The sequence below is a fragment of the Topomyia yanbarensis genome, chromosome 2 (genome assembly GCF_030247195.1).
Source record: "Topomyia yanbarensis strain Yona2022 chromosome 2, ASM3024719v1, whole genome shotgun sequence".
Classification (NCBI taxonomy): domain Eukaryota; kingdom Metazoa; phylum Arthropoda; class Insecta; order Diptera; family Culicidae; genus Topomyia; species Topomyia yanbarensis.
In genome coordinates, this window is record NC_080671.1 from 100,737,916 (window position 1) to 100,760,551 (window position 22,636).

Below are 22,636 nucleotides of genomic sequence, written 5' to 3' on the forward strand. Positions count from 1 at the left end.
GCCCCAACTATACACGGTTCATAAATGTAAACAAAATTATAAAAAATGGCAGTTTCTTGTTTCACAATGAAATATGAGGTGCATTGATCCCACTAGTGCAATAATAAAACAGTTAGATGCCAAAATTCTGCAGTAAATACGCGTTAAACGATGGATAGTTCTGATATAATCTAATGGGTTAATTTAGCCGTTTCTTCACCGATTTTCACAATTCTTTCAACGTTTTCACTTAAGGCAGTAGCTTTTCACTGGAGAATAACGTCACTCAGCTATTTGTCAGCAATTGGACTGCGGATAGCGAAAAAAACACTGAAAAAACACTGTGTTTAATTTCCGTATGCGCGTTGTCGATACCGTACGGCACGGTGTTTCCAACTCAGATGGATTTTCCTATGGAAACATAGCAAAAAGACGATTTTTGATTGGAGACACCTCTAAATCATGTCCAAATGAGGCCATTTTTGGCGAAAGTTCTTAAATTCACCCCTAGAACAAAAATTTGAGCTGACCCATGTATATTTCAAAACTTTTTCAAAATGTGGAGGGGTCTAATGGTCACCCTATAATAAGCGTTGCCAGTTAATTTTCTTATAGCAACTCAAATCTGTCAAGACGAAAAATACGAATAAGGTTGTTTAATATTTGATTGTTCGGTGAGTCAAAATATAAAGACAGTTTTGTCGTATCCATGGTCGAAGTCTTTTCCGCTTCAAAGCGTCTTTACCTATCAATAGTTCTTAACAGACTGAATCGTATTTGCACTTCCATCGGTTTCCCTTCCGCAAAATATATCAACACACTCGCTTACGTGTGTTCGATGTCTGTAGTCACTGCATGACACGCTGATACGCACACAGCTGTACTCATTGCTCTTGTATTTTGTCAACCAGTCAATCCCTCTTCTTCTCACAAGGCATATATAGTGAAACTGAGACTGCTTGAATGTTCTTATCCTGTTGCATTCACATTCGTACCGATATACCGATTCATTAAGGTGGAATGTATACTTTTTACTCACATATTCTAATATTGGAATGATATTTCTTAAAATTATCGGTTTTAGATAAATTATTTCTCTTCCAACAATATCTTATACACTACAAGTTTCATATGGGACCTTGGCGTATTTAATTTGTATTTGGCTACGACTCACTTGTGGGTGAAAAAAGCAAACTGTATCACTTTGCCAGTTCATGAGCTGAATCGTAGGTGTCGCATGACTAATTTTGGTTTTGCCGCAAATCGCCAATAGAAAATCAATAATTTTATTTTAAAACCAAAAGACGTTCACACGAGTGCTTCGCATGATCGGAGAATTTCGTAAAAATCACAAAAATAAACTTGAAAACATGTCAGCCATTCTATTACCTAAACATGAACAGTAATATCAAACAATAACCATATAGTAACACATTATTTTCAAACAGTGTAAAGAGAATGGGACTGGGGAAAAAGATTGACTGTCTCTTTTATGTTTCCTTTTTTCGAATACAGCCTTTACTCCAATATCACAAAACGCTCCGGTTAACAGAATCCAAAGCAGTAAATTCCATTTAAAAATTAAAATTGATGACAGTTTGGATTTTGGCAAAAATATGAACACAGTTTGTGAACAACTAGATTTTAATGCTTATCAGCAACAACATTTTCCTACACATAATTGACATCTTAACATATACGCTCCCCCGCTGGTGGAGGGACACTTTATCAGCCACATCTGAAACCGGTTGGCGGTACAAATCTGAACAATTTCCTACACGGCGTAAAGTAAGGTACATTCGCGGAACAGTTCAATAGGAACTTCCTGTATTTGAATTTGTAAATATCGGCGTCACTTAAGCTCGTTGTCTATTCCAGGTAATTCGAATAAATGCGAAGGCCTTTTTCCTCCGGTTCGGCTCGGTTACTTGTTGTTGATGACGGTTTGCCTAATCTGCTCGGACGTGGGAGGGAACACGTAGGTTGGTTCGATTTCATTGAAATCGATGTAAATTCGTCGATGTGGCTGCAGTGATTTGTTGATTTGATGAAACGATGGACGGTCTTCCGGGTCGGCCTTCCAACAGTTGAGCATCAGCTCGTACAAATCGGTGGTGCAGATTTCCGGTCGATCAAGCCGGCATCCATTGTGCAAAAAGGACAACAGTTCGTGGTTGCTCACAGTTGGATATGGGTAACCACCTTCGAAGGGGGGGAAATGTGGAGATTAATTCGTGCTGAAATTGGTCCTGGTGCAAACTTTTTCGTTTGAACAGAACAGGATTTGCAGAGAATACATACCGAGCGTTCCTATTTCCCACAGGACAATACCGAACGCCCATACATCGCTCTTGCTGGAGTATAGATTGTCGCGCATTGCCTCAATTGACAACCATCGGAGTGGTACCTGTTCGAAAGAAGCAATCGTTAGTGTGTTTTTGTGCCAAACCAAATATTCCACAGCGTGAGTTAGGCTCGTTATAAACTAATCGCTTCTAAGCCGAAATATTGTTTTGAGTATGACTGCCATTTGTTAAACCCCCTAGTTAAATATAGTTATTCAATTAATTTACCTTCTTGTTTCTGGTGTTTACGTAAATGCCTGTGCGTGACAGGCCAAAATCGGATATCTTTAACGTTTTCCTTTCATCAATTAGGATGTTTCGGGCTGCTAAATCTCTGTAACCAAAATAGAAACAGTACTATGTTAGTATAACGAGAAATAGTATTTTTCTTTGTAGGATAAAGTGCTTATTTTAACCATATTAAGGAGGATGTCTCACTAATTCATTAATTAATCTGCCAACAATCAATGAAATGCGTACAAATTGGCATCAACAGCTTTGCTTCGTTGTTGAGAACAAAGATAATAACACGAATGCCCTGAAAACAGCGAAATACTCGTGTTTAAGCGTGACTAAAACTGAAATCGAGTGCCCCTATTGTGGCGCTACCATTTGACTCAATGCAGTGGCGTAGTAAAAAAAAATTCGTGGGGGGATATGAATATTTTTTGTATATATATATGAAAAAAAATTCAAAAACATTCTAAGCAAGAATAAAATGTACAAAAACCAACAATTCAACCCGCTAATACAACTAATCTTGCACGGAACCTGATTCCTCCCCGGCACACAGTGGCCGGAGACCGGACAAAACCTATGTTTCAAATATTGATATTTTTATTTTTCCTGAGTTTCCTATGCATTGAATGACATATTCTCCAAATTTTGTGAGAACTGAACGAGAATTAGATTTTTAATAGCAATTTAAACATTGCTGTGTCAGACAATTCTAATGAAATTCATTTTCCAAATCACAGTTCACTTGAAAAACCTGTTACTCTTTCAATTTATCCGATTTGAGTACCGTAAACCGGGGTGACATTGATCACTTTTCGAAGTAATCATTACATATTTTTAGACGTAACAAATTTGGATATGGAGAACAAGATTGAATGGTTTTACCTAAAATTGTCCGCTTACAGCTATTTTTCCAAAAATGATTTCAAGTTGAAGTCCGTTTTCGTATTCCGGGGTGACTTTGATAACCTGCATGTTCACCCACATTAAGTTATTGATATCAATGTTTTTCATTCAAATGTTGTTTAAACTAATTCTGGAAAGATACTCTTTGTTATATAGATGTTAATTGGTATTATACAAAGTATTTCAATGTACTGTAAAATTCGAGTAACGAAAGTTCGTATAATTTGTGTCCAACTAAAATAAAAGATTTTGTAAACCTCCAAAACTGCTAAAATTGTTTTATTTCTGTGCTTTATTAATGTACAAAAAGTTTCATCCATTTTAACACGTTGGAATATTAAACAGAAAAAAATGTTGCGAATTTTAGCGTAAAATAATTTGAAATAATTGCCAACTAGTTTCACAAAAAATGTATTTAAAATAAACAAACTCTTAAAACTAAATTTGGTACATCCCAATCTAAAGGAAAATAAAAACTCGCTTGTAATTTATTGATTTTGCTCAAATCTGAGATTTATTTGTTTTACAAAAAATAGACACTTGACGAAGCTTCGTAAAAATAAGGTTAAGTCAAATTTTGGTTTTTTTGTACTCAAAAACCGAAGAATATACTAAAAAAGTATAACAAATCAATATTTTATAAGTTTAGAGTAAAAAACATTTCAAACTAAAATGATTCGGTAGACTATTCTGGTTTAATAAGCGATACAGCAAAAAAGTTTCGAGTGATCAAAGTCACCCCGGTTTACGGTACAACTAGTTTCATTTAAAAGGGCATTTAAAGAATTTTGTTGATCATTTCAACATGTTTGCCAAATTTGTTTCTAACAATGTAATATTATTACAAATATATTTTAAGTGGGTTGATAGCAAAATCTTTTTTCCACAAATGTATTCTGTACAATCAGGTGAAACAGTTCGGAACGGTCACTTATTATACATTCTATGGGAAATCATCTCTACTTTTCGAATTTCAACGTCTCGCTTTGGCCCTTTTTGCCCGGAGGGGTTTAAAATCGACATTTTAAAATGTTTGCTAGCATGGAGGAGCATGGTGATTAGTGCAAAACAACAAATAAATAAAACGTAAACAAACACTTTTTGTAGAGATTGAAAGAAGTTTTATCCAATTATTATGTTGCTATATCTAGTTTCAGTTGTATCTAATCAGTAAAAAAAAGATTTTTCATAAAAATGATACTATGCTTATAAGAAAGACGATAGCACTGTATGGGAAAATTTGTTTCATCTTTTATAACTTTTGACATTAAAAATGAGCTCAGCACCCCAAAATTACCTTAATATGTAATTTTCAGCAAGATTGGGCAACATTTTTGGTTTCGTCCGACTTTTATTCGAAGACCGGCCACTATGCGGTATTACCTTACGGCATTACTTCGGTAAGAGATTTTTTTTGTGCACAGCACACACTCCTATCCAACTAGTTCTTTCAGTAGGGTTACAGTACCCATCGTCGACACACTGCTAGTTTTCGACCATCCACACAACGTGGTAATTTCGGTATTGTAGTAGGAAAGCTAGCTGTGGGTCTAGAATTAGTGCTCTTCCCCTCCGAGTACAATCTGGGCGGGAGACTTCAGACTGTTTAATTTACTGAGCCCTTCAGTTCCCTTGTGCCATTTAGTACCACCTCCTCGTTGAGCTTCCGACTGGTTCGCGAACTACTCGGTTTAGTCCCCGACGATGGATCTAGTCTACTCCGACGAAGAACTCCCCGGTGAGAGAAGTTCGAAAGCAAGCCAACCAGCCAGGTGCCGAGGTCAATTCGGCGATTCCAGTAGAGTAGGGCGTCCGGTTTGCTGGAGCCCCGGCGCGACTGGTGGTGTCTCGTTGCGGTCTACGCAGTCTAGTTCCCGGCGGTGAATCTGACTGTACGCTGACGGAGAGTTCCCCGGCGAAAGAAGTTCTCTTGATACCGATTCTTATTTGGTTTCAGTACCCCATTTTGTATGGAAAAAGTCAAAACATGATAAAGTAAGTTTACCCTATTCATAGGATTCTAGAGTACCACACACCATACCTTCTTATCTTTATTGTGCACAGTTTAGACAGCAAAAAAGGGGCCTGTTGAGTATTTTTACATACAGTCTTCGACAATATTATGTAGTTTTAATATCTACACATTTGTCTTGAACATTTAAGGGGGTTACCATAGAAAACGCCTTATAAATCGATAATCTTTAGTCCTACAAGCTTAAGTTCTTCAGCAAAATTCTTCACTATGAGCATTTCAAAAACTTTGTGGAAGACACCAACTATCTACTTCGTCAGTATAAAAAGTTAATTTTTATAGTTCGATCATAGTAAGCCATGCCTAATTTCAGTTGTTATCAAAATGTGGGGAATATTCATACGAACAATTTCTCCAAAGACACCCTGTGAATATATTTGATGGTTTGGCCTCTAGTGAATTAAGTTCACGTTTTTGGCGTTTCCGACCACTGTGCAACGCGGCCTTAGACTTATTGGTAACTAAATTATTTAAGTGAAAGTTTAGCAACAAATTTTCCAATATAAAATAATTTAACTTAAAACATCTTTATTGATGATATGAAAGTTCTATGTATGTAGCATATCGAGATATAAATCGATATTTACGAAATTATTCTTAAATCCAGTTTTCTTTAATGTTACTGTAAGCTTCAGGGACACATGGGTTGGATTTTTTTATTTTATTGTTTATTAACACCAGAAGAGATTTATCATATACAGTAACATTAGAATAATTGATTTTGAAGGTTCACTTTCGCAAATAGCAAATATATCTCAATACCCAGCCACGTTATTTGTAATAAAATTATTGAAAACATTACTGAAGGCTTCAAGTTTTTCGAGATTAAATTTAAAAAACTTTACTGAAAGCTTCAAGTTTTTCGAGACTAAATTTGTTTGAGGAATTAATGCATCCATCTGGGACCCCCCACCCCATGGCTGCGCCACTATTACTGTGTAACTACTACTGATACTAAGTTGTATTGAAAACCCCAATATACATTTTTCATGATCAATGTGACTAAAAGCATATTTATTTGCGAAAAAATACGACTTCCAATTTCAAGAATGTTCGTGTCTCAAAAGCAGTCCAGGTACACTTTCAATAGCCACTGGTTTTTCGATTAATTTAAATACTTCTTCTGATAGTTTGAACCAATCCTTTGTCATTGTATTGTTTTGTGTAGGACTCATAAACCCATATCTCCAGAACGAGAATTCCGAACGAAACAATTCTCAAGTGATAAGGATGGGTGTAAAGAGACTGCATTGTAATCGACTGAATGTACGGTTTTTGTGCCATCGACAATAATATAATTGCCAACATAACCCGGACACTTGAAACTCTTTTTTATATACTTCAATGCAAATGAATAGTATTTACAGGTGGCCTTATCTCAGTTTACTATTTCCAATTACGCGTTAAAATACTGGACTTCATAATTCTATTCTGTACAAAAATCATTTTTCAGATATCTGTGACCAAAAAACATCTTTTAATTCCAAGACAAATTCCTGATTTCTAGATTTTCTGATAACTAATCAAGGCCCATCAATAAAGTAGAAAACCAGAAAATCTTAAAACGCTGCCAAGAAAAAAAGAATGAAAACGTGCTCTTTGTAATAGGATTTTCACAAACACTTCAGAATATTCAGAAACAATGGTTTTGGAATTCGTGAAAAATTTTATTCTATATACTCATTTTTTCCAGATCATTCATTTCACGGATTATATTCGTTTTGTTTATTTTTTCATTTTAAATATATGATTATTTCATTTTAATCATTTCTTTCATTTAGCATTCTTTTGATTCATTTCGTTTATTTGAGCTCTTTCTTTCTAGTGTATTCATTTCATTCTTTGTATGCATTCCGATTAGTTTATTATCTCATGCATCTTATTCGTATCATTCAGAGGAGCTCTGGCACCACTGGAAGCAAGAAGTCGCTGTTTTTTTCTCGCTCCGATTTTTTCGTAAATTTCCAGTGTAAAACAGACGGCTTCACCTAATTCTCGTGTACCCGCAGTGGGGGAAGCATACGTGTCCGCTTTCCGCAAGTTTTTTCGCAAAGTTTCGGTTGGTCGCGAGAGTTAAGTGCTAATTAATGTTCCTGCTCAACAAAATGGCGGTATCGGTAGATGGTCCGACGCGGAATATGTATGCGAGTGTATTGTATGAGAGTGAAAGAGTTTTTTTTTAAAGAAATCGCGCTTTACTCAAAATTATGTAGAGAAAATAAGTACAAAGTTGGCGAAACCGGATGTGGAGTTTGAACGGATAAATTGTGACAGTGTCGGTCTGAGACTCAGCCACCCGGAATAGAGGCATTGTCGCACTATTGACTGACCCCGTATGTGAAAGGGAAGACAGCACACACACCGATTGCATATATGTTAGCGAGGTGGATGGGTGCGTGCGTTGATGATGCGTTGTAACTACGATCACACTAGTGACCGAAGCATGATTATGGTAGAGGTGCCGAAGTGGGTTACACACACCAGTACCAGTGACTGGGTTGCGGGGCTCTCGTCGATTGTATATCTTTTCAAGGGCATTCTACAAAACTACACTTTGTAACAGCAGCGCATCAGTGAGTACCAACACACCCTCAGTTGGCTCTCACTATCTTGCCATCTCCTTTGGTAGATTTCGCATACAGCGTTATAGATCGATCCGACCCGATGCGGTACCGAGCTCGAACAGTGTTCTATTTGCGAGGGGGTGTCTACTCATAAAAATGGGGAATTTTTCATGAAAAATAGTAGTATTTATTTAAAATGAGTTAGGAACCCCTTTAATTGAAGATTTGTCTCAGGAACTCAACATAGGAGTTGGGTGTTTTTGACATGGAATGTGTGTGCAGGGTTTGAAAGGGATCGGTTGGGTAATTTTGGAATGGCAGGTGGCAACACAAGTCGTGTTTTTCCGGAGACGTTGTACAGAAGGTTTCGTCACCGAGTCGTTTGTCGATGTTTTTGCATGAAGAGATTACAGCGTGTTGTTGGGGTGGTGCGCTGTGGTGTGCAGGGGTTTCGATCTGTTCGCTTCACGCGGGGTTTTAGAGGGGATCGCAGAAAAGTGTTCTTTTTTTCTCGCTGAAAACCTTACCCATCCTTAACCTTCCGGAAGTCGCGCTAGTGCACTGAGTGCACGCTGCTCTGAAAATCTAGCGAAATCGTTTTAGCGCACCAGCGGCTGCTCGCACAGTGGGACATTTGCGCGACTTCCGGAGGTTTAATACAGTTTAATATTAATAAAAGCCCCTCTTACTACTAAATCATTATACATGTGCAATTCCAACTATCTAAAAAATAGTACTCGATGCAAGAAAAAAAAAATAAAGACGCACTCAAATACCTTCTGTATAAGATTCCGCATTTTATTCAAACGATCGCCGGGTAAAATCAGCACCGACACGCTAGAAACCTCGAAAAAAAATCGTCGCGCGATTGAATATTATTAAAATATAAGCAGTGTTCCTTATAGCCGGCTATTCGGAGTTCAAGTTGCTTATTTTGCTAATCGTATTAATACAACAAATGATAAATTCCCCAAATTCTCGGCAGCCAGCTGCCCAGAGCAATTATTACATGATAGCGCTATTGGCACACTTACTAACAACTCTCCCTTTCCCGTGATAGATGTGGAGATGCAGAGGATTCCTCGGTCTCTAGTAGCAACATGTATCGGACTAACATTCCTTCCTTTCCCAGAAGATCTGCATTCGGACGTGGCCGGCGTCGGTATTGATCAGCATGCAGGGATCAATATAGATTGTACAATGTGGCTCATCGTGTTATTCCCACGCATGTTGTTCCAATTAACATTTTGCAACCTCATTTGGTTCTGGTCAATAACGGAGTAGCAACTACGGGCGATCTCTTATGCTTATGCTTATGCTCATGCATCTTATTCGTATCATTCATTTAATTTATTTTACTGACTTTTTCGTGTTAAGCAATTTTATATTATTTTTCGGGTTCGCACATTTATTATATTTTAATAATCTGATTAATTTGTTTCAGCCATTCATTTTATTCATTACATCCAGAACATTAATTAGACACAATTTAATTTATTCTATTAAATCTATTACTGATTTTTTTCATTTCAATCATTTTATTGTTTAAATGATAAAATATATAGAAAAAAAAAACATTTTTATTCATTTCATCACTTTCTTCATTTTGTCTATTTCATTCATTCTATTCATTTTATTGATTTTATTAACCCTTTGCTTACCTTTTTATTTATGAACAGCCACGTTTTCAAACCGCTATAACTTTGGGGTTAGAAGAAATTTCCTCACAAAAAAGTAAAACTAATACTTGTGACTATCTCCGCTCATTTGAGCGCTAATTAATAGTTACAAGAAATATCCGTTGAACTGAAGTTATTGCAATTGTTCTGAGTGAATTTCAGTAGATCAGTGCTGCCAGTTATCGGTGAAAAATTATACTTTGATATATCTGCGTTGTCTTCAAATATTGATGAAAACTGATAAATTTTATCAACGCAGACTGCTTTCGGCTATCTTTTCTGCCCAGTCGAACTATTGAAGACTTTGCAGGAGATGTGTATTAAGGATCGGTATGTGAAAATTGAGCAGCTTCTCACACTGCTAGATAAGCACCTATCTTGGTTTTTCGTGTTTCTTTACTCTAACACTCTTAAGAAAAACTATTTTGGAAATATGTGCTACAAAAATATTGGGTATGAAAGGGTTAATTTTATCCATATTAGGGATGATCCATAGATGACGTAGCATTTTTTGAGTGATTTTTAACACCCCCATCGTAGCATTTCGTCACAAAATTTTATATACCCCCCCTGATAATTGCGTAGCTTGACGGTAACCCTCACCCCCCTCGTCGTCCCCGTAAAAAATTGAAAAAAGAATCAAAAACTATGTTAGTTAGATGAAACGGGTAAGATTGTCGTGACATCAGGTCAACCCCTATTCCCCTTTAAAAAAGCTACATAGTATGACATGACCCCCTACCCCCCTGTCGTCACACATCATCACAAAATACAAAACTCCCCCATACAATGCTACGTCATTTATGGATGGTCCCTTATTCATATTATTTATCGTATTAATTCAATAATATTTTTTGGTTTAATTCATATTATTTATTTCATTTATATCAACCATTTTATTAAATATTTAATTTTTCCCAATTCATATATTTTGATCAGATTCTTCATTTTATTAATTCGGTTTAGTCAGTTCTTTTTATTATTGGATGACAGTTTGTTAGCTTGAAACAATTTAATTCACTCTCTTAATTTCATTATTTTTTTTTAATATTGTCTAATTTTCATTTGAACTAATTTGATTTATTTTATTAATGTGCTATATTAATCATTCTATCCATTTCATAGGACTCACTCGTGCTTATCTCACATCTAGTTGCTTGCCAACTTTGCGTGTGTTCGGCAAACTAATGAATAATACAACAGTGATATGTGTAAGAAATGTCTCATCTCACTGATAGGTGGATTACATCGGTTTTTTCTTCTGTAATCGTATTTATAGACAAAGATACTTTAGACTTTGTAGGACCGTGTTTGGACTCAATTTTTGAATGATCCATGATAGTAAGAACAGGTACACTCAGGTTTTTTACGCGGTTTTTTACTAGGTTTTTTTATGCGGATTTTCCAATTAACGCGGTTTTTCTTTACGCGGATTTTCCAATTAACGCGGTTTTTGCTAAAAAATAAAAAGTCCTTTTGAATGCAAAAGACAGACTTTTTTCCGAAAAAATTTCTAAGTTATTTTAAATGCAAAGAATTTAGAAGAATTTTGGCAGTTTTTATTTTGCGCGGATTTCGCAATTAACACGGTTTTTGGAAAATATATTCCAAGTCCTTTTGAATGCAAAAGACTTAGAAGATTTTCGGAAAGATGGAGGAGACGGGTCTGCAAGACTCTTTATGGCCCCCACCCCAACAATATGGGTATTTTCGGAATGGACTTCAAGAGTAGGTGCCAGAAATTGATTTTTGGCGCCATTTTGAAATCAAAGATGGCGACTTCCGGTTTAGCGAAATTCGCTATAACCAATATGGGTATTTTCGGAATGGTCTTAAAGAGCACATAGGATATTCTTGGTAGTCGGCTACCCAGAGTTTTAAAAACTTCAAAAACTAAATAAGATCTTTTATTTCTCAAGTGATCGAAGTTTTAACTGAAAAACTACACAAACTATACTTTACAGGTCGCATCGCTTGCTTGGAGCGAATCCTGGACCTTATACCTTTCCAAACCACCAACTCCGCGACACCTAGGGAAGAGTCTAATGAATTGCCGTCCTTTCGTCAAGTAGGTGAAGCATCAACACTTTCCGTCTACCTTATTCTTTATTCTTCCTCGTGAACGATGGACATGGAGCGGCCGGAAATGCTGGCTATCATGCTGTTGCGGTTTAAATATGTGTCGGATTGGTATAAATCGACAGAATGAACATTACTCGTGGGTAAGGTCTTGATACGAGTCACTGTGCCTATAGTGGCGAGTGCACAGTATACCTACAAATGATAGACAGGAGACGGCAACGCCAGTGGTGGATCCAGGGGGAGGGTCCTGGAGGTCTGGACTCCTGAGATATTATAAATTGGATTATCTTTTATATTAGTTTCAACCTCCCATACATTCCAAACAAAACTTTACCATCAGAACTGATTTTAATTAAGTAAGGTTATTACGTGGTACGAATTGTGTAATGTTCATTTCAAAAACGAAATTTTAGACCCCTCCCGAATTTTTTTTCTGGATCTGCACCTGGGCAACACCAAGGTATATAGCAATTACATCGGTCGGATCAGGAGTTCCCAACAATCTACTTCAATTGTGGTGGATTAACAACGGATTTCTTGGAATCAATTGATGGACAACATAGCTCCAGTTCCACTATCGTCACTGGTCTAACGATGAGCAACCCAAATCCTGATGACACCTCGACTGTTTCTCCAGGTAATGCCAAGGAGGGTATATGTCCCCCCGAAGCTGCACTTGATACTGCTCCACCCTTAAAGAAATCTCCGCTTCCAGTTAACCGATGGACGATACAGCTCTACTTGTTTGGCGATCAGCAGCTCAAACCGCGATGATTTCATGATTTTTTCGGCTGCCCGACCGTCTGATGTTGACTTATCTCAACAGCTAGGAATATACTACCACAATGTGACAGGACTGCGTACGAACATCGATGAGCTGTTTGTAGCTACATCTGATGTGGATCACCATATTATTGTGCTGACAAAAACATGGCTGAACGACGATATAAACTCGCTACAGTTGTTAGGTCCTTGGTACACGGTATATCGCAACGATCATGATAAAATTACTTCTAGCAAAACAAGGGGTGATGGTTTTCTGATTGCTGTTTCGAATCGGCTAACGTCTAAACACGTAATAAGTCACAACAATTATTTTGGACAACTCTGGAAGAACATCAATAGCCATGGAAATATCTGTGTAGGTGGATTGTATGTCGTTTCGTGCCAGAAATTGATTTTTAACGCCATTTTGAAATCAAAGATGGCGACTTCTGGTTTAGCTAAATTCGCTATAACCCAATCAATATGGGTATTTTCGGAAAGGTCTTGAAGCTGCCAGAAATTAATTTTTGACGCCATTTTGAAATCAAAGATGGCGACTTCCGGTTTAGCGAAATTCGCTATAACCCAATAAATATTTTCGGAATGGACTTGACGAGTAGGAGACAAAGATCCATGTTTGACGCCATTTTGAATTCCAAGATGGTGACTTCCGGGTTAGCCATATTCACTATAACCCAGTCAATATGAGTATTTTTGAAATGATCTTAACGAGTAGGTGCCAAAAATTGATTTTTGACGCCATTTTTAAATCCAAGGTGGCGATTTCCGATTTAGCGCTGTAACCCAATCAGTATGGGTATTTTTGGAAGTTGTTTTAATTAAACAATTGAATTTACTTAAATTTAAGCAATATGTTCAATTTGAATAAATTCAAACGCCCAACTCACATATGAGCGACCGAAAATAAAAGTCGTAAGGATAAAACATGCTTTGCAAAACCCGTTTCAAACATATTAGAATACAAAAATCGGAAATAAACTTCAAGCATAAAGATCGGACAGAAATCTTTCAGCATAAGGATCGCTTAAAAAGTTCTCACTCGTAAAACTCGGCAAGGATGAACCTCCAGTATAAAAATCGTTAAAAAAATAAATAAATCGCTCGTAGGAACATCCATATATCTAGATGTTCAAGATTAAAAGTCGGCTAACAAAAACTACTTTGTAAAAATCGGATGTATCCGGTTTTTTTTTACTGAAGGTTTTTTCCCCGACTCTTACGAAGGAATGTAATTCTAATATATTTTTTTTCCAATTTGTTGATTTGATAAGGCACGTATGCGTTAGCTTAAAGGTGCCATTTTTTCATTGTTTTACATTTTGAATTTCTTAAAACTAGGGGGTTACACATTTCATTATTATTTTGTTTTATATAATGAAACTAAAAAAAACTTTACAGCTAACTTATACATATAAAAGAGGGTATAATATAATATTCGTAAGATTTTATGGGATGGGTCATTTTGTGTGTTCTTTTTATAGTAATTCACTTTATGATTTTTAGAAGGGAGATTGTAGGAGAAATTAATTATTAACTAAGCGGAACATTTTACAAGCTTATTAACTAGAAATAACTAGAGAGAGTGGTTCAAGATTAGGGGGAATAAATTAGGGCTATTTTAAAGTAGTGGTACTGTTGTGCATTTCTTAACGAGATTAAATATTGATCAACTAAAACTAGATATCTTCACATAAGGGGGGCACATAAGTTTTGGGAAGATATTCAAGGGGAGAAGGGGGTGAAGTCATACATCTGTGTATCAGAGACATGGGAGGGAGGGTGGACAAGGCTGAAGGGGGGGGGGGGGGGGTGGTGCGGAAGGGGGAGATATAAACTTTCAGTTTCCGGCATCAGGAATTAACGGCCAGGATTACAGATTCGAACGGATTGATCAACTAAAACTAGAAGATAGGGGGCACTTCTAATATATTTGAAACGGGTTTTACGAAGCATGTTCTGTCCTTGCAACTTTTATTTTCGGTCGCTCATATGTCTCTTTCTTCTCTCTCTCTTCCATTCTCACCGCACTCTTCTGGATGAACACATAAAAATATTTTGCATTTTGCTGGTTTATGATTAGTTCTTATATTTGAGGGTGTCACGACCCCTCGGTCGGCACAACTCACCAAGACGATCTTCGACGATCACCCTATAGTTAACGACCGCGGCCGTTAGAAATTTCTGACAGATCATGATGGGAGAAAAAAGAATGATCATCTGAGGAACGTGTTACGAGGCTATCAGATTTTGAAGTTTGCGTATAAATTTATTAATTAAAAAAGCTATACTAAATATTTAATTTAATTTAATTTAATAACCTAGATATATTGATTGTCCTACTTGAATTTGATAACCTACATGCAAACAATATAATTTGTTAACCTATATATTTTTCTTAACCTATAATTGGATAACCTAAAGAATTGGATAATGATTCAGTGAAAATCACTACTGGACCCATTATAGGTACTATATTATCGAAAACGTGCGTAAGATAATTTAACATCATCGAATTTTATTGTAACTATCTATCAATTGTATTAGCAGGATTACAATTGGATTTAATACACAAAACAATAACGAAAAACTAGAGGAAACAAGAACTAAACGTAGGTGAGAATCACGAATGTATCAAACATTATATATAATAATAATTTTGCAGGTATTTTTTAACTGTTTCCAAATACACTGTCTGTTAAAAAATCGGAATCGTTATCTTGTTTCTTGTTGGTCGCCACAGAGGGTGATTTAGATGATTTCCCAGATTTTTCATGCGGGAATTTCGTCTCGTCAAAACCATTCCGAAAATACTCATGTTGATTGAGTTGTAGAGAATCTCGCTAAGCCGGAAGTCGCTATCTGGGATTTTAAAAAGGCGCCAAAAATTTTCATGGAAAACCTTGCGGGGAAGGTGCAGATTTATTTATTTCTGGCATCTACTCGTCAAGACCATTCCGAAAATATCCATATTGATTGAGTTATAACGAATTTCGCTAAACCGGAAGTCGCCATCTTTGATTTCAAAATGGCGTCAAAAATCAATTTCTGGCACCTACTCTACAAGTCCATTCCAAAAATACCCATATTGTTTGGGTTATAACGATTTCACTAAACCGGAAGTCGCCATCTTTGAATTCAAAATAGAGTCAAAAATCAATTTCTGGCACCTACTCGTCAAGACCATTCCGAAAATATCCATATTGATTGAATTATAACGAATTTTGATAAACCGGAAGTCGCCATCTTGGATTTCAAAATGGCGTCAAAATCAATTTCTGGCGCCTACTCTTCAACTCCATTCCGAAAATATTCATATTGTTGGGGTGTGGGCTATAAGGAGTCTTGCAGACCCGTCTCTCCCATCTTTCCGAAAATCTTCTAAGTCGTTTGCATTCAAAAGGACTTAGAATATTTTTTGCAAAAACCGTGTTAATTGAAAACCGCGCAAAATAAAAACTGCTAAAATTCTTCTAAGTTCTTTGCATTTAAAAGGATTTAGAATTTTTTTTCAGAAAAAGTCTAAGTCTTTTGCATTCAAAAGGAAAAACCGCATTAATTGCGAAATCCGCACAAAAAAAAGCTTCCAAAAATATTGTAAGTCTTTTGTTGATAGTTTTTTTTACGCGGATTTTCGAATTAACGTGGTTTTTTTACGCGGATTTTCCAATAACACGGTTTTTTACGCGGATTTTCCAATAACGCGGATTTTTCCAATTAACGCGGTTTTTTACGCGGTACGTATCCTCCGCGTAAAAAAACCTGGGTGTATTCGAATTAACAACCCAAGTGTATTTTGCATCACGTCGGTTATGTCTCTTATGTATGTATGTAAACTGTTTTCGTTTTGTTTTTTCGCATTACATGCATGTCTGTACATAGTAACAGCAGCAGCGTGGCCACTGTGAGCTACCTACCTATGGGTGATCTGCTTTTCCTCCAGGTGCTGCATTCCACAGGCAATCTGTCGGGCGAAATCGTGCAGCTCCTTGTGGTCCAGAACGTACTCTATCGAGGCAGGTTCTTTCGAAACATCCTCCTGTCCGGTGCTACCACTGAGAGTTGTGTACATAGCTGGTAAGAGTAAGAAAAAAGTATATATTTTATTGCGATTAATTCTGCGAACAATGATAATATGTAGTGCGAGAACAAAACACGGATTGAAAACTCGGAAAACGCTAATTGCCGGTTGTTGTTAGGTGCCACAGTTGGGCAGAAGAGGCCAATTAACCAGAGTTCTTTGAGGATGATTACGGGAAATAGACTACCGTCAAACGGGGTTACTTGCAACACTTTTCAACTTCAAAGCGGTATAACTAAAAATGCTGAAACTCCAGAATAATATTCAACATGTACAGGCCCTAATGGGAGTATGAAGAATACTAAATGGTACTTATCATATCAAAGTATCATTCCCTGCTTTTAGGATGGCCAAAAATTATGCCTGTTGCAAGTAACCCCGCATATGGGGTAACTTGCAACACATGAAGTTCATTGAAGTCTAATGCAGCATTTTGTTTTGTTTACCGCTAGTAAACCAACCAAATGTACTATAATTTGAGCTTGAGCTTGTGCGACCACCCATGGCTGCTGCTACGTTATCGATCTGGACTAGCTAAAGTTGCACAGGGAATATGTAGATAATTGTGCTTGGGAGTAGCAAAACATCTTTCAATGTGCAATTCCTGACAACCCTAAAGTGTTTATTGATCAATACCGGCACCAGCCAGGCCCGAACGTAAATCGTGGAAGGAAAGGGAAGGAATATTAGTCCGATACTTGCTTTTGCTAGAGGCCGTATAGACTACTACGCACTTCTCAAATATTATGGGAGGAGGATATTTGTTAGTAAGTACAGGGGTTAAGTAAAAGATTTTCTGACAAGCGCGCGCGATTTAAGATGTTTAAGGTCTCTGGGCGCCCGGCCTCTAGGAGACTTAGTGACAATCCGAATTGACCAAATGTGCTATAATTTACACGTTTAATTAATTTTAATTGGATTTATTTTATTTTATTTAAAATTTATGCCCATGTTGTTTACAAACAACAGCAATTTCGAACAGCTGTAACATTCGATTTGTTCCAGATTTCCTCACAAAAGTAGGGAAGGCTTTAACTCTTCATTTCAGAACTAATAGTTGCAAGTATTATCCATAGAACTGAGGTTATCGCAATGAACATGATTAGATTCCATTGGAACACTGCAGCCAGGGATAGTTTCAGTGAACGGCTAAAACTAAATTATACTATATCTTTGTTGTCTTAAATTATTATTGAAAGCAGATAAACCTATTAATTTACACTGTCAACGATTATCTTTTCCAAGCAATCGCACTATTATGCTAGAAAAATCCAGTTGAGTATAGGAAGATAGAATTTGAACATTTTCTAGTACTGCTAGAGAAGCAAGTTCGCATAAAGACGTCTTCCTGGTACTGTTCTGTATTTACGGAGCATTTTTATATTCTAGTTGTGTGTTAAACCTTTAAAATGTGATTTGAAATGCTATACAGACTGTTATTTTGAACGCTCAATCAGCCAGCTGGCTCAAGGCATAATAGCAATAAGACAAAATACTGTTGCATGTTACCCCACATGGGTGGTTAATATAGTTAAGACGTTATCTTGTGTTTATTTGAGATGGTAAACAAACATGTATCAAACAGTAACGTTTGCTATTGTGTACTCAATCTGTACGTAAGAGATACAAATGATATGCTCTTTCCATTGAAGTGGAGCAAAGCACGACATTCCAGCTTCTTTTCTATTGAAAAATCTCGAAATAAAGAAGATTACTCTGTCGCGCTAAAGAAACCGAAAATAATAACTTGTAGTACATGATTATCTTTTAACATATGCTAACATTTGACAGCTATAGTGCTAAATTGTAAAAAATATTATTGGTGTTGTTAAATTCATCTTAATCGAAACATATTGAAGTGTTGCAAGTTACCCCGCTGTTGCAAGTTACCCCGTTTGACGGTATTTTAAATGCATATCGAGGAAATTATTTATTAGCAGAATGTAAGCTCCACCAGGCTTGACGGATTGATTTAGTAATTGTGCAAAATGTGGAATCGATCATCGAACTCTCCAAATTTTTTTAAGGTTTCTATAAAAAGTCTTATGAAAAATAGATGATTTTCAGAAATATATTTCGTTTTCTCTGATTAGTTAAGATAGCGATTTGTTTAAGAATTCATTATAGGTACTCACTCTCTGTTATCGATGGTCTTAGAACAGTATCCGGCTGAGTAATGTAGGATGTATCCGAGTTGGAGCTCCTGGAATGAAATAGAAGAGTTCAAAACAATCACCTAAAGAACTGGCAGCAAGAGGGAAGTAAATGCCATATTAAATTCTGGACGAATAGTTTAGGGAGAAAGTGAAATTAAATAAGTTTATTCATTGAATCGGTTGTGATTTGATTGATGTGGCACTATGATCACCGACGAACCGAGAATTTATTGAAGATGCATGTGTTCTCTTACTTTTTTTTTGCTTTCAACGGACAGTTGTGTAAAATAGTGCATATATAAGATAATAAAAAGCTGGGAAAACCATCTTTAACACGAATAAAAGAAAGTTTGTTTGTTCTAGCATACCTGATAAAACGTCGGTACACTCTGGATTTTGCGTACTGTTGTTTCATTGACGGATACTATCACGCGAACCATTCAGGCCAAAGCCCCCCCCCCCCCCCCCAAATGTTTTGAAAATAAATTTCAAAAACATTATTATCAGCGACTTTAGCTTGTAGCTCGTTTGGTTTGAGATAAAGTTAGAAGATTGCTGTTTCCAACAACCAAAATCAATGGTCACGAAATTCCGTGTGGTTTATGCTTCTGCCCCAGCCTGTGTGAAGCGAACGACAAATAAAGTTATTTTTATATTATGATCCTTGTCTGAAGAACAAAGGAAACTTCTACTATAAAGGGCGAACACGAAAGTATTGCGACACATTCAACAGGGCATATCTTTTTTACCATTGGGTAAAAATCAACCAAATTTTGCACACTTTCTTATTGATGTGTATTGTTTACATGCTGTCAAACTCGAAGTCGTGTTTTTCGATTCAACGAAAGTGGAGGTAAACCAACGCGAGTCGAGAGAACAAATTCTTTCCCAACACCTGGAATTTCCTGACCTGTCGCACCGGCAGTTGGGAAAAATGTAGAATATTCACCATTCAACCGTCTCCAGAGTGTTGAAGCGGTTCCAGGAGCGGTTGACGTTGGACCACGGCAAAGGAGCTGGAAGAAAGCCGGGACCGGAGAACAAAAAGACGGAGGGAAAGGTGAAGCGGATGATTAAAGCAAATCCCAACGTCCCAAGCCGTGATTTGGCTAAAAAGATCGGCATGTCGCAGAGCTACGTCCAGAATGCAAAGAAGAGAGCTGGACTACATACATACAAGGTACAGAACTTCCCAAATCGCGATGAGCGGCAACAATCGACGGCTAAAACTCGGGCACGGAAGCTCTACGAGAAGATGCTGACAAAATATGGCTGCTGTGTGATGGATGACGAAACGTATATAAAAGCCGATTTTAAGCAAATTCCGGGGTTGGAGTTTTTCACCGGCAAGAGCAAGTTCTATGTGGACGACAAATTTAAGAAGAAGAAAATGTCGAAGTTCGCCTCCAAATATCTCATTTGGCAGGCCATTTGCTCTTGCGGGCTGAGGAGTGAGCCTTTCATGACAAAGGGCACAGCAAATGGCGAGATCTACAAATCTGAGTGCCTCGAGAAGCGCCTTTTGCCGTTCTTGCAGCAGCAAGACGAAGCTCCGCTATTTTGGCCAGATTTGGCATCATGCCACTATTCTAAAAGTGTCCTGGAGTGGTACGAGGCCAATTCTGTCCATTTTGTTCCAAAGGACATGAATCCGCCAAACTGTCCGGAGCTGCGCCCGGTGGAGAAGTACTGGGCAATGATTAAGCGGGAACTTCGAAAGAGCAAGAAAACAGTCAAAGACGAGAATGACATGTTGAGAAAATGGAAAAAAAACTGAGAAACTGGTACCGGATGACACTGTAAAGACATTGATGGAGGGCATCAAGCGAAAATGCGTTCAATTTTACACTCAAGGTTCCATCGATTAACTTTTCTTTTGATTTTTGAAGTAAATATATGTATAAAACTACCCTAAAATTTTGGTTTGATTTTAAACATTATAAGAAAATTGGCATAACATTTTCGGTGTCGCAATAATTTCGTGTTCGCCATTTATTGTTTTCAGTTCTCGATAATAACCTTCATCCATCAACGATATTTATTTTTCCATCGAAATAATTCCCTGTATCCAAGCTACAAATGCATCCAGGAAATCTCGGTGACTTTTACTTGGTGAATGGTAAACTCCTCCGTAGATATCCGGAAAACTAGAATTTCTACTGCCCAAAAACCAGTTTTCGCAGAACGTGATGTTGGAACTTGTTTCGAACTCTAGACAATCAACTATGTACACCAAAACTCCTCCAGTGTGCACCGATCTGGAAAAATAACTCACTAATGTGTACTCTGAGCTAGAAAACTCATCCATATTTCGGGTTTGAGTCAAATGGGTCTCTGTCAATATAAGTAGATAATAAAATGCTTTAGACACATTCATGATATTATTCTGGAGTTTAGTTCGGTTTAAGACATACCTACAAATACTTGAGATTTTTTTGGTGGTATCCAACAGGGAAAACTGATCGTACTGGTGGGAGAAGCGAAAGCAATTATATGAGAAAAAATTCCACCAGAGGCGAAATTTGAACATGCAACCTTCGAGATTCCGGCCCAAGGCACTAACTTTTATGCTATCCTTGGGATATGATGACGTCCCAGGAAGAATATATACATATGTTCATAAGCTCATTTTAATGTATTCTACTTCACAACGGTTATGTCGCGGACATTACCCACCCATTTTTTTCTAAGGGAAACTGTTAATTTACTGGGAAAACGCAAACGACCTTTCTTCAATATTTTTTTTAATAAATCAACATATCCCTTGAAAAAGGCAAACACTAAAGGCTGAAACGTCGGGTAGTAAACTACATTAGTTTTGCTTTTTGTGGACTGAGATAGCCATTCAAGCTCCTCAACCGCAAGATTGGTTTTGTACATTCGAATCCGTAAGTATAGGCAATAAAATGTAAATTTCCGAACACGATCGAAACGTCGGGCAGTTTTAAAAACATTACCTTTGCTCAAGCTACATTGACTGAGAAAACCGTAAACATTCACGTAAATTTCAAACCTTGCAACCAGATCAAAACTACTTACGACGTGTGAAAGATGTCCATGTACTTTATCATTGACCCGAAAACGGTGTTGCTAGATTGGTTGGAGCTCGAACGCTGTAAACTGAAGGTCTCCGATTGCGCTCCACTGGCAGCTTCAAGTTTGGCCACTTTGGCCAAATGTTTCGAGCGAATCTTCCGCAAATACTCGAGCTGCAAAAAATGCAAAGAAAAAAAACAAATTAAAACCTAGAATTATCATTCGTACTCTAGTGACAATTGAGGCATTAAATAAAGAATAAAATTGTTCTTTTATTACATACATCGATGGAGCTCAACTTTCTTTATGTAATAATCGTATATATGTCCAACCCAAACAACTTCTGAACGATTTTTAATTTATTTTTTACGAAAATATGTGAGTGAGGGTTTGCCCACAACTTGAGTTCTTATTTTTGCATATCCAGCAAACTCTAGATGACAGGGCGGCCTACCTGTCGGGTAAACTCTAGATCACAGGGCGGCCTAGATGTGACTACCAGGATTTCGAATTTCCGGGCAAAAACAAAAACAATTTATCTGCCACTGCTGCTGCTCAGGAAGCAAGTTGTTTCTTCCCTTTCCGACTAGCCAGGACACAAATGGCCGCGCAGGAGAGCTGGTCCTTAGATTTCAACTGCTGAGGTGAGCTTTGCTCCTACTTTGCTGGAACCTCCCTAGTGACGGTGGTGACGAATCATCGGAGTATTCTTCCCAGGGGGAGCTGCTGTCCACCCTGCTTCGCCGTGCTTGACTT

General features: G+C 37.3%; 1 protein-coding gene across 3 annotated transcripts in view; it reads right to left on the reverse strand.

Moving 5' to 3' along the window:
- Positions 1–1,605: 1,605 nt before the first annotated feature.
- LOC131679013 (tyrosine-protein kinase Mer) overlaps positions 1,606–22,636 on the reverse strand; it is a 424,032-nt gene continuing 403,001 nt past the window's right edge. For all 3 annotated transcript variants that reach the window (XM_058959521.1, XM_058959522.1, XM_058959523.1), the window contains 6 exons: positions 21,884–22,053; positions 18,824–18,891; positions 16,525–16,681; positions 2,553–2,658; positions 2,281–2,386; positions 1,606–2,181 (listed from right to left, as the gene is read on the reverse strand). In XM_058959521.1, the coding sequence (XP_058815504.1) occupies positions 1,904–2,181; positions 2,281–2,386; positions 2,553–2,658; positions 16,525–16,681; positions 18,824–18,891; positions 21,884–22,053 (885 nt within the window). In that variant the 3' untranslated portion in view covers positions 1,606–1,903. The remainder of the gene's footprint in view (positions 2,182–2,280; positions 2,387–2,552; positions 2,659–16,524; positions 16,682–18,823; positions 18,892–21,883; positions 22,054–22,636) is intronic.